The sequence below is a fragment of the Prinia subflava genome, chromosome 5 (assembly GCF_021018805.1).
Source record: "Prinia subflava isolate CZ2003 ecotype Zambia chromosome 5, Cam_Psub_1.2, whole genome shotgun sequence".
NCBI classification, from domain to species: Eukaryota; Metazoa; Chordata; class Aves; order Passeriformes; family Cisticolidae; genus Prinia; species Prinia subflava.
The window spans coordinates 47,591,071-47,607,959 of NC_086251.1; the positions used below are offsets into that span (position 1 = coordinate 47,591,071).

Sequence of the window (16,889 nt, forward strand, 5' to 3'; positions counted from 1 at the left end):
ATACGCAAATACTTAAGAGAGAAACATTAGAAGCTATAATCATATTTATTTAGAAAAGTGATATCAAATACAACCATATATATTCATGCCTATTTGGAGAGCATTTTCAAAATATTGAACAGTGCTGCCATTTTCCAGTCAAAACAATGACAAAGCATTTCAGCCTTCCCTTATTAGATCTTTTCAGTATTCTATGCTTTATATACACAAAATAGGCAAAAAATATACAGGAATGCAGACCCAAAGATGTGATATGGAAACAGTCTTGACAAAAAAAATCTTACTGAAAATGATTTCTAGAATACACAACTATTAGGCAAGAGATGAAAAATTATTCCCTTACAAAATCCTAACTCTACACTGATTTGTACACAGGAGGTTTCATGTAGCAGAAAATAAAACTTTATCAAAGCTTACACGCTTTAAAGACAAGATCAAGGGTTTTATCTTTTTTTTTAATTTTGGTTTTGCACAGTGGCATATAAATATTACTTCCCTTTTTTCAAACTCTTACAAGTTCCCTCCTGAATTCACCCAGTGGCTGTACTGAGGATGGTGGCAGATTAAAAGAAAAGTGTAGTTACAATTATTTTTCTTAACAAAGAAAATAATGTATAAGTGTTTTGATTTCGTGAAAGCAGTTGAGAAGTCACATGTACTAACTGTTTGAAGAACTGTAACTGGGGAAGGAGGTGACTATGGCAGGTTAAATAACTCCAGCATTCCCTCCATCTCTAAAATACAAATAAGGCAAAATGTGTGCATGAAGATTAAAAAAATTATTGCAGAAAAGCTCATGCTTTTAAGATGAAAACCTGGATACAAGACAAAGCTACCACTTCTAAACTGAAGAACTAAATATTTGGACCCAGCCAATTTGAATGTATTAAGTATTATCCTCACTTGAACAAGTGATAGTGTGTATGGAATAGGTATGCATTTATTAGATGTTGGTCTTGTTTTCTCTTTTTTTTTCTTTGTGAATAATTTGTGAATGAATTTGTGAATAATTATCAAGATTTTTCCAGGACTTAAGTTTGTTCTATGCAAGACAGTGATGGCTTACAAATTGAACAACATAATTTTCTATCTAAGCTCTTAAAAAAAAGTTTCCACATCAGTTTTCGTATTCCTTGGATTCTTATTTCAATTCCTTTAAAAGTGATGTGCTGCTAAGGCGAATTGCAAAATAATACTTCTTTGTAAGGCTAACTTCTATTTCTCTGATCCTGTTCCCCTATACTGCATTTTTCAGTACAAAGGCCACTATTTTTATGTTTTCACCATTATTTAAACCAATAATTAATACTAGAAACCTTCCCATTTTAGAACTGTAACATGTTCATTTTTAAGCCTGTTAATTTTGCAATAAGACAAAGCAGCTTGCAAATAATAGTGTTGGTCTACTAGACACCTGGAGAAGCCATTTTAACCCCCCTATCATTCTGTAAGTTTGTAAAAGAAACAATAGTCCAACATTAAAACACATCATAGATTTAAATTTGTATTGGTTATTTTCAAATAGTCTGCAAAGTAATAAAGTATGACAAGTAAGAAGAGAACCTTAGCTGAGAATTACAGTTAAATTTGCTGCAGTTCTGTGAAGGGCACAGGAAGCCCAAATGTTAAAGTAAGCCAGTATCGTATCATATTAGTTTCAGGTCTAGAAAAATATAAGCATTTAAACATTTAAACAAAGCTCATATTTGTACTTACTGTGCCTAACAAGAATTGCATGCAAGCATGATTGCATTACAACTTTTGTTCCTCCTGCCCTCACTGTAAGACCATTAAAGCTCTTTGCCAAATTATACTTAGAGAAGTAATTTTGAAAGATATTTATTATATCACTCACTCCCCCAGCCCCTTTGATTTCTACTGGCAGAAAACCATGATTTATTTCACATGGACCATTAACTGGAAAATAGTAAAAACCTTTTGAATTAAGTCCGAAATTCCCTCAAATAGAATTCTGTAATTAAAACAAACAAACAAACAAACATCCCCACCAAAACAAAAAAAGTCTGCTTCCTTACAATGAACTTTGGCCTAAAGCTGTAACATGGATAAAATCCAACTCTTCAGCTTGACAGGGTAGATAACACTGGAAGCACGCTCTAAATTACTAAATTGGAAGCATAATTATGCCACACTGAGAACTGTGTATCATCGAAAGAATGCACACCAAAAAATGACAGCAGTGTTTTACTGACGGCTTCTTGGCAGGTCCAGATATTTTGAACTTGAGACCTGGGTTATAAAATATGAACTGTCAGCAATTAGTATGAGTCTTTTCCTTGGGGACAGTTCAGATAGAGACCCTGTCACTCTCTACCAGTCCTGAAAGGAGGCTGTGGTGTGGTGAGTGTCAGCCTCATCTCCCAGGTCACAAGTGACAAGAGGAGAGGAAATGGCCTCAGTTTGTACAAGGAGGGGTTCAGGTTGGGGATCAGGAAGTATTCCTGCCCTTAAAGGGTTGCCCACCATTGGAACAGGCTGCCCAGGCAAGTGGTTGAGTCCCCTCCCCGGAGCTATTCAAAAGAGGTACAGCTGTGGTGTTCAGGAACATTACATTTAGTGGTGGACTAGGCTGGATTAATGGTTGGTTTCTTGCAGGTCTTTTCCAGTGACAGAATTACATGAATTAACAGATGTAGCTTAAATTGCTCTCTCCTAGCTACTTTTCTAGATAGATATGCCTACATCATTCAACTTGACATTTCTCTAAAAAAATCGAACTGGTATATGTTGAGTGACAGCATTTCTCCACATAAAGGGAAATGGTTGGCCCTGTGATCACTGACTCAGCTGCATCTTTCAGGCACTGACATTTTATATTCTTCCATATTAAAATACTTTGATGATGAAATCACTTATGATGTGACATGAAAGTTCAAAGGCAAATCTCCATGTTTTACTGATTATAAAATCATGTAGTGAGCCTGGGTTATGTCAGTGAGATTTTAAGGGGCTGAGTTGTTTTGTTTTTTGTTTTTTTTTAATATAGGGCTGCTAGATCTATAGAAATAATATTTTTATTATGTTTTTATAATAGAGGATAAAAGGTCTGAGTTCCAAATACTAGCATTAGATTGCCAGTCTACACCTATTTATAAAAATGAGTCTTATTTCAGAATTAGTTTATGGCACAACCATAAAAAGAAAAATTAAGCTGTGGTTAATTGATGAGAAAAAAAAAATCAGTGCTTTAGACTCCTTTCTTGCTTTCAGTTTCATAGGAATTTCAAACTGAAAGCAGAAAACCACACCCTGAAAAATACAGCATTTCAAAATGGCATACGCACACATGGACTTTTAAAGTCATTGTTCAGCTATATTAATTTGAGACATAACAAATAATTATAATGTTCATGACAGGACTATTTAAAAATGACAAAAATCAGTTTTTAAAAAGTAGTGCTTTCTTATGTCAAAATCCACATTGTGTAACACAAACCAGTGGTTCTGGTGACATTGGTGAAAATCCAGCACATTGGTAAGAAAAACAGAATTTACCCCAATCATTATAATATAATAATATCCTAAGCTATCAGGAAACCATTGCTATAAACAAATCTTTACTGAGAGGTAAGAGCCCTTTCATGTACAGTACTACTTGATACTGAATGTGTATTTCCATCTAGCTACCGTTCATTTCCTACTAATTTTAATTAAATGTTACTATTGTGCAAAGATGTAACTTCAGAATATTTTGATAAAGAAAATTTGGGTTATTGATGAAAGATTCTTAGGATGCTTGTGCTAACTGTTAATGCTTTAACTGGACTACAGCTTCTATACTCTATCTACAACATAGTTCCATATAATTTATATGTAAACAGAATTTGTATTTCAAGCACCATTTAGGAAAATGAAACATCTCTCTTTTGCTGTACTGAAGTTCAAAGTCAGGTTTGGTCACCCTCTTACACATCCACCCTGGATATCAATGCAAATGTCTTACAACCAATAGCATAAGCTGTCTCACATACTTTGCTTCCCAATTTTTCTCAGGATCAGAAACATGATAAAAAATTGTAAGGTGCATGAATAAAGGCCATTCCTGAAAAAACTGCAACATTCTGACAAACACTCATAGAAAGCATTTCAGAAAAAACATCCACACAGGCATAAATATTCATTCTTAAAAGAGCTACTTGCACAGGGGTCATTTCAGATTGCAGGAATGCACCTTATGTGTGTGGCACTGACTTTATGGCACCTAAATCCCCTCCTACTTTCTCCTGGTCTCAGTTACAGCTCTTTCATACTGAAAAGCCAGAACGAAGGGTTGAGCTTCAAGAGGAAAAGACTCTGCAAGAGTCTTAGAAAATGAAACCCGTTCAACCCAATTGAGTATATGCTGCTTTTGAATTAAAAAGACAGTGGCTTTAACAAGAAAGAACATAAGAAAACAGTAATTAAAACCAAACAAGAACAAAATCCCAAGCCAAGTAAGGTAAGTTATCTACTAAAAGACAGTATGTTAAACAGAGATCTAAAATTTTACAATTAGTATTGAAGGTAAAACCAAAAATTGTTACGAAGTCAGAAATTACTGAAAGACTTAGGAGTACCATTATGGTCAACAATACACTGAAAATTTTGTCTTGAATCGAAAAGTATGAAATTTATGGATTCTTGTTTCCTGCAGAATGGATCATTTCAAAAGTGGACAGCAGTTAAGTCATTCATAATAAACAATCATAAAATAAATTATTTAAAATGAATGGAATTTAATTACTCTCCGCATTTTAGAGTGATCTATTAAAAAGAATTTAGGAGCACAACTTAGTACTTTTATCTGTTTTTCCATTAGTACTGAAGAAAATAATTTGATGCTGTTTTCAGCACCCTTTGTATCTTCTACAGAATTCTTCAAAACAATTTAAACTTGATTTTTTAATGCAAGCTTTAAAAGCTTTACTTTTTTAAGTTACAGCTGCTACCCTTGTCTAACTTGGCATGAATAGTTCCAGTAATTTTAACACCACTACTCTTGTGAGCAGATGTTTTGTAGTAGGAGTGCTACAGTTCTTTAAATTAGTGCAATCTTTTTTGTATTTGCAGATCCTCTCTAAACTGACCTCCAGCAGCCCCCCTTTCATTCCTGCTTCCAGAAGTCTGAAGTGAACCCTGCTTGTGCAACATTCACACAGTTGAATTTTAATGGAGACTTAGCTTTTTGACAATAAGAGGGAAAAAAAAGATGTTATTTCTCATCTTCTGAATTCAAGTGGTTTCTGACAGACTCCAGAGACATATTCATGGCTGCTTGAAGCATGTCTTCTTCACTCATATCACCTCCTAAGGACAATACATGCATACAAATTGTAATAAATTCACAGTTCTTAATTATAGTTAAATGCTTTTGTTGTTCTTTCATCCACACCCACCTTTTCCTACTCCACCAACAAAACTGGTTTTGTTTTTAATATCACTGAACATTTTGCAAATAGTTTTTCACCAACAACAGTCAGTTTGTAAGAATGCACAACAATTTTGGATCACCAATACCTAACACTGGTAAGGTCTACACACATTCTTCTGAAAACTGGTTCCAGTAATTTTGTCAGATACTACTCCAAGTTGTCATACAACTTTAAAAGCAATTTAGAAAACAAACAGTTGGGGTAATAGCAATGATCTTCACTTTGAAATAGGATATTGACAGGGGAAACAGGCTTTGCAGCAAAGTGATTCTTTCTCTCACTGCCAATACAGTAATGGCTGTAATGCACAATTGGAATGGCTGCTGAAGTGATGAAGTAGGCAGACAAGGAAAATTAAGAAACAGCACAAAGATGAAAAAGACACATTTCAGTGTTGGATGTAAGGTTAAAAAACAATACCTTCACCAGATTCTGGAGTGCTTGAGCTAAGAGTTGCTTTCTCCTGTAGGTTTGGGGTCTGATCTTGCTGCTGTAGCTGTAGCTGTTGTTGTTGTCTGAAAGTGTGATAAATTTATAAGAGAATAAGATTAACATCAGTATGAGACTTGAATCAAGTTCATTTCATTTGAACTTCAGGATTCAGAGGGAGAAGCTGTTTGGTACAGTAACACCCCTGTGCCCATAATCTCTTTCAGCATTTCACCCTGCCAACCTTCAGATATCTATCTTCCCAGTATTATACTCCAAGCCTATTTTCCCAGGATTTGGAAGCGCCGCATTCTTATTCTACCATGTGAAGTCTAACTGCTCCCATTCATAGCATTTCTCCCTGGTCTTTATTTCCTCTATTACTGTAAGACAGAGATAAGGAAAAGGTACAATAACTCAACTATCTATTACAAAGGTACACCAGAACAATAACAAAAAATATGTACAATGCTTTTGTGTGATGCAAATGAGAAGCATCATTACCCAAAGCAAAGTCTTAGGGAAACAATATTTTTTATTGGGAGGGTAATTGCAGAAATCTACAGGATTTAATTTAAAATACTTCAATAAAGTAGGTTTTATTTTCTTTTTTCACAAGACTTGCAGTATTAACAAACATCCTCTTACTAGATGTTTCTTTGTAGGAACCACCTGAGAAAGTAAAATTCAGGTACTCTTAGGAAATCATGTTAAGACAGAAAAGTTGAGCTGGACCTCAGTAACAAACCCATCCACACCCCCAAAGCACTGAAAAATACAACATGTACTTCCACATGCAGTTTTCTATCAGCTACTTTACTTTTCAAAGTATGCTTGTCTTCTCCTTCGCAGCTCTTCTGAAGAAAGGGAGTCTGTCTGACTGCTGGGAGATGACTGAGGAACGTTTTGTGGTAATGAGCCTGAGAGCTCACTTCGACGGCTGCCTAAAAGCAGAACATGCCATATCCCACTAATTATAGTAAAATGAAGTTAGTAAATGAAATACAACTTGAAGAAGAAAGAAATTTTCGGAGAACTAAGCACCTAGAGTAACTTTGCTTCATGCTCTCTCTCCTCCTCACCTCAGGACTGTTTCCCATTCCTCCGGCCACCCTTTGCCAATTTGTTCTTCCTTCCTAATAATCAATGCCAACATGCAAGTTACAACTTTTCAAAAAGCAGGGGGGAGATAGCTACAGCAATCCTGGATTGTCCTCCTATGCTTCAAACCTGTCTGTCCAGAGATATTGACACATGCTGGAAAAAGTGCCTGACAAACTGATTCCAGGAGCTGCTTAAAGCACGGTAAGAAATTCAGATGAGCACTGCACCTTGCATGCTGAGCTGAATGGCTCTGCGAAGATCAGCTTCTTCATCCTCCATATCAATTTCCTGCCTACTTAGAGCCAGGGCTCTCTGAAAATTCTCTTCATCTTCATCTAACATGCCCGTTCCATCAAAAGGATGGTTAACTTCTATTGCTTGGTCCACATCACCTCTGGGTAGCCTGTGAAATTCATGCATTCATAGCAAAATTCAGACAGAAATTGTATTAGATTTTATCATGAGGTTTAAATTAGTATGTTCTGACAATTTAATTCTAGGTTTAAGTTTGAGAAAAACATTTTTCTTGTGAAAATCTGTTATATAAACAAGTATTTTCCTGAATAATGAAAATGCACAAAAGGGCTGAAGAGCAACCTTAACACAGATCTGCCACACACTAACCTCTAAAGCAATGCACATGTTGACAAGAAGCTGTTAGATAGTAAATCATCAAAAATGATAAGCCCACAAAATGCCATGATACATATCATTCAAACCTACTGCTATTTAAACAGTTACACCAGCAGAAAAGAGTGCATTATGGTCTCCTTCTCAGGAGGCCTTGAAGGCCACACTAAAGCAACAGAACCCATGTAAACTGCACACACTTGCCATGTTACTGCTGATTATTCCATCCATTTACAACATCAGCTGAACTTTACAAAGGGAAAAAATTGAATTGAATTCCTCTGAGAAACCTAGACTTTTTCAGTATGCGATTTTTCACTATGAAAATTCAATGAAATTATTGCAGAAGTGCATAAAGTACTAACTTTATGCTTTCAAGGATGTTTTATATTAGCTGAATGCATCAAAAATGAGCAACACAATGTTACAGCAAAATTATATTGCTAAGGGGAATGCTGTATGATTTATATGATGTGGAATTCAAAGATCAGTTTCTCATTCTTTTCTACTTGTGACAGAATGCACAAACCAGTCTTAATTATAGAATAATTACTATTAACAATAGTTTATAAGATTTGCTAAACCATTTCCCTCCCTAACTAAAAAATCTGCACTATATTATGCTTATGCACATGGAAACACTCAATCCTTATCAAGGCAGCTTTTACCCACTTAAAAATACACCATTTGTTGTCTATCAACTCGCTTTTACTGGGTGCAACAGCAGCAAACATTGCACTAAAGGTATTTCTTATTACTTCCAAATTACAAACCAATCACACTGAAGATGATTAAAATCAAATCTTTATTTACCTTACCTCTGATCTCTTGACTGTGCTGCCTCTTCTCCTATCAGTTTTGGTCGCTGCATCTGCTGTACCCGAATCATCTGCAGCAGCTGATCGGCCTCACAGTCTGGGAGGTCACCTTTTACTACAAAGATGGAATAACCTGAGAAAAAGAAATCATAAGTCTACAGAATTAAAGTGCAGAATAAACACTCTAAAATGCATGCTATATGGAACACAATCATGGGCCATTTAAGATGTAAGACTCTACCTTTCATTATAAGGACTTTGGTTATTTCACTATTTCAGTCATAAAACTAAGGGTAGTTAATTGAATACATAAGTTCTAAGAAATAATGATTATTACCTACTTTTAATTAATGAGACTTAACGTCTACAAGTTACTATTACCTTCCTGTTGTAATTGAGCCAAGAAAAGTGCAAGATATGTATCTGATATTAGTTCTGGACCCATCAAGAGAGAGTTCAAGTTAAACCACTGTAATTAAGAAAAAGAAAAGGTTGAGAGAACAAATTAGCATGAAGATTACAGGTAATCCATTCCTGTACATTGTGGTAATTTTTTATTATGGAATATCCGAAAAAATCTAGTAAAATAAATTATCAAATAAAAGTTTTTTAAAGCATAATATCTATACTGCTAAAGGTTATCCTTTAAATACTCTAACAGGACATCTGAATAGTGGAAATTACTGCATGGTCTCTCCCCTTACTGAATACCAGTACCAGGGAAACACATTAAAACAGATAATCCTTAACCATTGTATTTTGATTTATTTCAGATCTCATTCTAAAATTCTGCTTAATTCTAGTTTTAAACCTGAGATTAATGCAGTAAGAAACTCTTCATCAGTTAATGCTATGTGTTAAGAAATTAACAGATATAGGAAACAGGCATTCAGTTATTTCCATTACATACTTTCATTGAACATTCTATCTTTAATAACTGGTGATGCTGAAAACTAGTGTTTACCCTTTTCTCAGATAATTTTTAAACTTAAAAATTTTAAAAAATGTACTCCAATTTAATATGCTGAGAGTACAGCACTATATTACAACATTTCATATAAACATACAACCCATTTCTAGTTCCTCAGACCATAACTATTAATTTATAATACTTCTAAATGGAAACAGTGTTATACTTACATAAAACTTCTAGAGAGAAAATACATTCAATGTGAAACAAAGTACTCCATCTTTAAACCCCTGTATATATTCCAATGAAGCTAAAGAACTTTTTTTTTAGCCCTATTCATTCAATATTATCCAGAAAGCACCATGTGAGTTAGTGAGAATTCTATCTCCATTCCCAGATTCCACATGTGCACCCACACCCCTGCAGCCAGGCCCATACAATAACAAAAGTGACTATCCACCACCCTGTCACGCAATCATTTAATTTGCCAAAAACACTCTCTGCCACTAGGAAAGGGTAAAAAGACCAACACTGTAGAAGAGTAGGGGAATAAAAAGCTCTGTAAAATTTTTGATGGACGGATTATGGGAACTTTTAAAAGATATTATAGAGGAGAAAGTTTTATTAAACTACTTTTTCCTTTAACTGTAACAGAGGAGAAGCAGGTCAAGTAAATCTAAGTCAATCTATTCTGTCAAATCTTCTCATTGTCCTCTAGACAACAGACACCTGGTATTGTCTTCATACGGTTACAAGCCAGAGGTAAGAAAGGAAAAAGCCATCCCCTCTCTACCTTAGGAGGTCTTGGGTTAGAATGCTCTCTCATAAAATTCTACCCTACATGGTTGCATTGAAAAATAAGGAGCATTTCCATAATATTAAGAGAACATCCAGCCTTTTGATATCAAATAAACAAAAATAGGCCTGTAAATATTAGTCATACTTTTAAACTGAAGCACAACAGTAGAGTTTAGCTTTCTCACTCACAGGTGATTTTTCTTTATTTTTTTTTAATCTAATATGGGATACTATTAAACCAAACTGCAGCAAAAGCTTGCAAAAGGGAAGCACAATCTACTTGCAACCACTTTTCCACACCCATTTCTGAAGTCAATTTTAAAATAAAAAAAGACAATGTCACCTGTTTTCCTAACTTTCGAACTGTAAACCAGTGTTCCTTATAATTACAAATAAATGATTTTTCATTTCTGTAAAAAGAAAAACAAAAGGTATAAATAAAATTAAATACTCTAAAATCAGAGTACATAATAATGTTTACGATCTTTGCTATCACTAATTCAAACTTACATAATCAAGTTTTAGTAACACAAGCATTGATGTTACATTACAGAATACTCATACTGCCTTTATAAGATTCAGGAAGTTTTCAATATCACTGAAATCTCCATATACCTGTGATGCCAAGATACTAAAATATCATGAAGGCACAGAGGACAGATGTTCTCATGCACCCCAAAAAAGAAAAAAAAATAAACCCGGGGGTAATACAAACATCAAAATGCAACAGAGCATGAAACAGCAATTAAAAAAAAAAGATTTAAAACATAGATTAAGAGTATTTTTAGTAAAATAAAAGTAGGGTGCTAAAAGAATCTTACATAGGATCGATCCCAAGTCTCTGGTACTCTGGGCTGTTGAAGAGGATTAGTTCTAAACCCCAAACTTTCAAGGCATTGCTTATAACCTGTCAACAAAGAGCACTTCATGAGTCAGACTAGCTCAAATCAAAATTCAAGCAGTGCAACCATCTTAGCCACACTAAACAATTACACTGTTTTCGTAAAACTTAGATTTCAAAACATTTCCAGGAAACCTAGGAATCACATTACTCAGAATGCAGCTGTCATGAATTAACATGCAAGCATAACACTCATCTCTCATCTAAGGAGAAGTAACAAAACTAGCATTTAACTCATCTGTGTTAATGAGCTTACTTCCCCAAACAAAGCTGTAATTTCACCTTCCACAGACACTTCATAAATTGTCATCTCTCTACTTGCAATGCACTGCTCTTTACTTCCCTTCCCCCCATATAATCTCAACCTTTCTTAGAAATTTTGTACCACTGGGTTATCACAGGATCAGTCAGTTTATTGATTTGAGCTCTTTTTCAGGAACTCTCTAAAGCTACATGAAATAATGCTGTAAGAACTTTAAAGTTAACAAATCAAATTCCTTTCAGCAAGCCAGCTGTGCCTCAAACGACAAAGCAATGACAGGACAAAAAACTAGAACAAGGAATCTTTTTTTTCAGCTACTTAAGCAGCTCAAAGATAGCAGGAAAGCCAAACTGTTAATGGTTTCTTGCTAAAAAAATCAAACAGCCCAGTCAGCCATAAGGAAGAGAGGCTCTTGAGGGAGTCTGGAGCATTGACAAGTACCACTGGAAGCTTGGGAGACAGCCAAAGATGCCTAGAGCTCTAATGTAGACAAAAGCCCCAATTTGGTGTTCAAAACTTTTATTGTTGTTGTTCTGGTTTAAGTATTTATTATTTATTGATTACTTTTCCCCATGGCCTTAAAAAACTAAAAACACCCAAGAAAAACCTGCAGATCACGGTGATAATTCTGTAACCATTGCCAAGGGCTTTCCAGTCTATAATTTGAGAAAGCAATCTGAATTCTGCTTTTTCACCCCCAGTCTGTGGGAGCCAGGGTCTACACCTGAAGTGCCCACAAGAAACAGCTTAGAAGTCAAGCTTAGTGCCAGCAGGTGTCATTTCACAGTTCCTGAATCCATGTTTCTCCTGTGTGTTTGAGGGCCCATGAACTGCAAAACTGCAAGTCACTGTCCTTAATGGAAAACACTCTGAACATTTGGAAGTCCAGCACCTAATCCCATTAAGGCCATAAACTGGTAACTAGATGGAAAAGCTCAAAGCCATTTAAATAATGTAAGAGAACATATATTGCATTAATAGAAAAAGGTGTCAGAAGAGAGCTGTGCTTACTTGAATTGAGAAGAATCCACTGTCATCCATATTTACGGAAGGCTGCTGCTCGATGTGAAGTTGGGAGGGAGAAAAGGGAAAAATGGTATAAGCATGAAAGGTCAAAAATAATTGAGTTTTGAAAAGAAATGTAACTGCAGAGTCTTAAAGCAACGACTTTTATCCTTGTCTGTAAGGCTGATTACAATGCCCCAAATAGGCACATTAATTTAAAACTCAAACCTTTAGAGATATTCAGTGCTTAAAGGGCAGACAGACATGGGAATTTCTGTTCTATGTGACACTGGCTTACAAAAACAAAAGGCAAATTACTGATCCTCCTCAACGTGCCTGATCATCCTACTCGTAAGATGAAGGTAATGTAGCTTTTTGTAGAATTTTTGTAAAGCTGTACTAGTAACATTTAAAAATGCCACATCCAAGATGCATGAATGAACAGCCCTATAAATTTAGAAAGCTCTAGCATTAGAAAATTAACCTTGTCTAGCTATGCAAGAATAGCAGGCCTGTGCCAGACAATATTATATTTCAGGCAATATCAAGCAACTTCAAGTGAGGATAATTTTACCTGTAAAAATGTTCTGTATTCTTCACTAGATACTCCTCCCTCTGCCATTCTCATCCTTTCTTCCTCATCCAATTGCTGTGCAATAGAGGATAGCTCAACAGGACTAAAGTATTCCCCTTGCAGCAAATTATTCAGACAATGTTGAGCACACAATGAGCCTTCTTGCTAATAATGGAAGAGAAAAAATACCAATGGGGGAAAAAAAAAGAAAGAAAAAACCCCCAGGTTAATGCAAACTCTGTAAAATGATTCAACTGTTTCATTCTGGCAAACTTCCTGCCCTCCCCACTCATGCAGAAGACATACATTCTTTCAATGCATTACACTGCAAGCTATAGAGTACAATCCTACCATTAGCCTGATGGAAAAAAAGCCAACATGCATACTACCTTATTTCATTAAGAAAAATAAATTTAATGTAAAAATTGTCTTTGAAAACACCATAAATATTGCCAATGACCCAACAAATCACACAGAGGCTCTGCAACCATCAGAACAAGGGATTCTACCCTCTTCCAAAACATCAACACATGAAAATCAAAGAGTTTAGATCTCTACTTCCTAGTAGGATCTTCCTGTTCCTAGTAAAACACATTTTCTATAGTAGACACTCATTATTTTTTAATTTTAATTTTTTCTTCCCTTCCAGGTGTGGCTATTGACAATGTGCTCTCCACGTCATTGCTGAGAAAGTGATTAGAAGCTGGAGGAACAGTAAATCTCCTTTTCCATACTCTGTGAAATTTACATATAGGAAGTAGGTAAAATAAGGTAATACCACTAGTTTGAAAATCTTGAAAACAGTCATGGGGAAACAAGAAAAAATTATTAAATTCATTATAATAAACAATGAAAATATTTTTTATTGATAGACTATTTAAATAAAAAAAAAATCAGACACTTTGTTACATATCCAGCACATTACAATTAATAGAACTATACTGTAACCTTTATAAAACATCAGCACGAATTTTAAAAGAGCCAATTAACAATGTCAGTCATAATTTTGTAGTACAAATTTAAAAAATCTCTGGTCTGAATGAATGCACGACAGGCTCCATCATTTTCATATGTGAGATAAAATACTGCCTCGCTAAAAGAAAACCACAGTGTAAACCAACCAAAGCAGTTTCCCATGAAAAGCGACCTTTTTCTACAAATAACTGTAATTCCTGCTGCAAGGCAAGTAACATCAGTTTTAAAATCCTGCTTTTCTCTTTTGTTTTGATCAGTCTTCATTTTTATTTACATTAAGAACTCTACTACACATGCACTTCATTAAAAATAAAACCCCTCAGAACAATACAGAACACCCTTCCCTCAAGTCAGACCCACAGAAACTAAGAATACAAGAGTGTGCCTTTGAGGAATATTCTTTAAATATCTATAAGAGCATCATACAAATCATATGTAGAATTCTCCCTTACAGCTGAAACCTCGAAAGTTCCCTTTACTCCAGAATCTTCCTATGGCTTCATCACTCAGTTAAGCAATGAGTTATTAAAGCTACACTGGCTGCACAGCCAGGTTTCAATGGAATCCAGAAACCTCCTCCAGCTCATGCCTTTCCTGCAACAAGAAACTCAAGACTGAACACCAGCTTCTGTCCCTCTGGGACCACATCCCTACTGCTGGCCACAGGACAAAACTGCTCCAGAAGAACCTGCTCAACAATCACAGGCTTCCCCACTAGAATTATATAAAACTGGTTTAGAAACAGAGAAACAGTAAAATACCACCGAAAATTAGTTGTATTACATACTTACATCCTAATTTTACTAAAAAGACCTTTCTGTATTTGTGCAGTATAATATGAAACTAATAAACCTTAATTTTCATATGTAAAAGTTATACACATTAAGTGGCAAATGCAGATAACAGATCCTACATTATTTAATTGACACAAACTTCCACTGTTTTGTGCAGAGAACATTGCTTCTTTTTCATAACCTGAAATCCCCTCATTGAAACCTCTCCTGACATAAAATGCTGCCCTATTTCAGTATCTTGTATCTTATCAAGGAAAGGACAAACTTCTAAGGTTGGGACTCCTGAAGTCCCATACTTAAATCCTACTTTCTGCAACTGTCATTTCTCTCTACAAATGCCACATTGCTGGTTGTTTTATTAGATTTTCTTAACAAATACCAAGTTTCTTGTGTCTTTTTATCAAAACAACTGGGGTATGCAGACTCAGGAACATGCAGCATTTCAAAATATTTTGACAGCACTTGACGGGGGAAAAAATACCCCTTAAGAAAAAACGACAGTTATTCAGTTAGATTTTCCCTAGAATAACAACAGAATAAAAATATTTGGTACTCCAACTTAAAACACATTCAGGTGCAACTTTTTAACTATGTTACTAACTTATGGGGGAGCAGGTACCTTTCACATGAGAGAATGTCAACTCACCCTTCCCCAGAATGTATAGGAACTGTAAGTTACCATCATCTTGTAACTATGAATGTATTATGCTTTGTCACTTCAATTTCATAAGTTTTGTTATTAAACTAGAAAGCAACTTAGTAATGAAAAGCTAATTCATACTGTGACAGGTTAGGCCGTGTAAGAAAAGAGCACATTTCGTTAAACTGTTTTCAAAGCCAGACTGAAGGTCACTGAAGCAGAGACCATCACAGCTGAAATCTAACACTCACCCTCGGAAAAGGAGCTACTTAACACCACAACACTTGCCAAATTTTGCAACCCAAAGCTACTCAGAAAGAACACTCCTCAGTTTTTATGGATTTCAGAATGGCAATTTTTTAAAGGAAGCTATCTTACTTGACTTCTTAAGGAAACCAATCCTACATATGAAAACAGTAACAGAACTAGTGTTAAGATTAACACAAATAGTTAAAGAGACACTTTCAAAGTGCAAGAAAAAGATCCAATTATTATTTGAACAGCATTAAACCAGAAATAGGTCGTATTTGGGAACCTAGATAAATCACAGCAGTTCACAGCAGCATTTATCCTCCAAAACAGGAAATACTGCTCGGCACAAAGCAGCGCCCTATATGAACTGCGATTTCCTTAGCGGCGCTTCCACTCCCTGCTCATTACACAGGCACAGCCAAGCCAGGGTCAGTGAGAGACGGTGTGAGAGCAGACTGACAGCCCTGCCTGCCGCTGCATATCCTCAGACTCATTTCTCAGCCATGTCAGCTATCAAGAAACACAAGCAGCTACAGCCTACACCTCCCCGCACTCGGGGGCTGTTTCTGCAGTTTCCAGAACACAGTCCCCACGTCAGAGCGGACGCCGAGGCTCAGCCCCGACTTCTCCTTTCTCTGCAGGGCTGGCAGCGTCCAGCTGGGACGGGCCACAGGCACAGGCACCGCCGCGCGAGGCCCCGGCTCTCCCCCGAGGCAGAGGACAAGCCACTGCCTAAGGCTGGGGGGATTCCAGGGAGGGGCAACGCGGCCCAGCCCGACATAGGCCGAGCACACCCCAGGGGCCCCGGGGGCTGCCCCACGTTCAGCGCGGGCACGGGAGGCCCAGCCACCGCCCCAGCAGCGCCTCAGGGACAGCACGCGCGCCTCCCCCGTCTCGGCGGCCCAGACGGTCACAACCGACAGCACTATGTCCAGGGCGGGCGGGCGGCGGGACCCAGGCGGCCCCCCTTCCCTCACTCACCCGCTCGTGGAAGATCGACTCCATGTTTACTGTAGCGGCCGCAGCCCCCGCCCCACGTGACCCGCCCGGCCAATGGCGGCTCCCGCCGCCGCCGGCCGCGCAGGGCAGGCAGGCCCCGCTGGCTGCGCCCGGCCCGCCCGCCGCGCTCGCGCCCCCTGCCGGGGGGAGGCCGCGGGCTGAGCTGCCGCTGGCCGCGCGCGCCCCCGCGCGGCGCCCGCTGCGCAGGGAGCGACACGCGCCGCCGGCCGGCTGCTCCGCCGGAGAGCCCGCCCCGGCCCCCGAGCGGCTTGTCCCCGCCCCGGCCCAGAGCCGCTCGTCCCGGCCCCAGAGCAGCTTGTCCCCGCCCCGGCCCAGAGCCGCTCGTCCCGGCCCCTTGTCCCCGCA

The 16,889-nt window shown here is 37.6% G+C and overlaps 1 protein-coding gene across 1 annotated transcript; it reads right to left on the bottom strand.

Annotated features, from left to right (window-relative positions):
* Nucleotides 1-26: 26 nt before the first annotated feature.
* On the bottom strand, nt 27-16,609 carry ATXN3 (ataxin 3). Its single transcript, XM_063399238.1, has 11 exons — nt 16,506-16,609; nt 12,864-13,028; nt 12,296-12,340; nt 10,943-11,028; nt 10,465-10,531; nt 8,795-8,882; nt 8,414-8,546; nt 7,193-7,368; nt 6,682-6,805; nt 5,853-5,947; nt 27-5,307 (listed from the first exon to the last, which is right to left on the bottom strand). Exons 1-11 carry the CDS (start codon nt 16,527-16,529, stop codon nt 5,213-5,215), a joined length of 1,098 nt encoding a protein of 365 aa, XP_063255308.1. The 5' UTR covers nt 16,530-16,609; the 3' UTR covers nt 27-5,212.
* Between the last annotated feature and the right edge of the window lie 280 nt (nt 16,610-16,889).

Bases quoted from the DNA above. Each gene is read 5' to 3' on its own strand.
- ATXN3 (XM_063399238.1), bottom strand. From the start codon at position 16,529: ATGGAGTCGATCTTCCACGAGCGG. The intron at 12,341-12,863 runs GTAAAATTATCC...CACATCGAGCAG, and splicing joins AATACAGAACATTTTTACAG to CAGCCTTCCGTAAATATGGA. The intron at 11,029-12,295 runs GTAAGCACAGCT...CTTTGTTGACAG, and splicing joins GTGGATTCTTCTCAATTCAA to GTTATAAGCAATGCCTTGAA.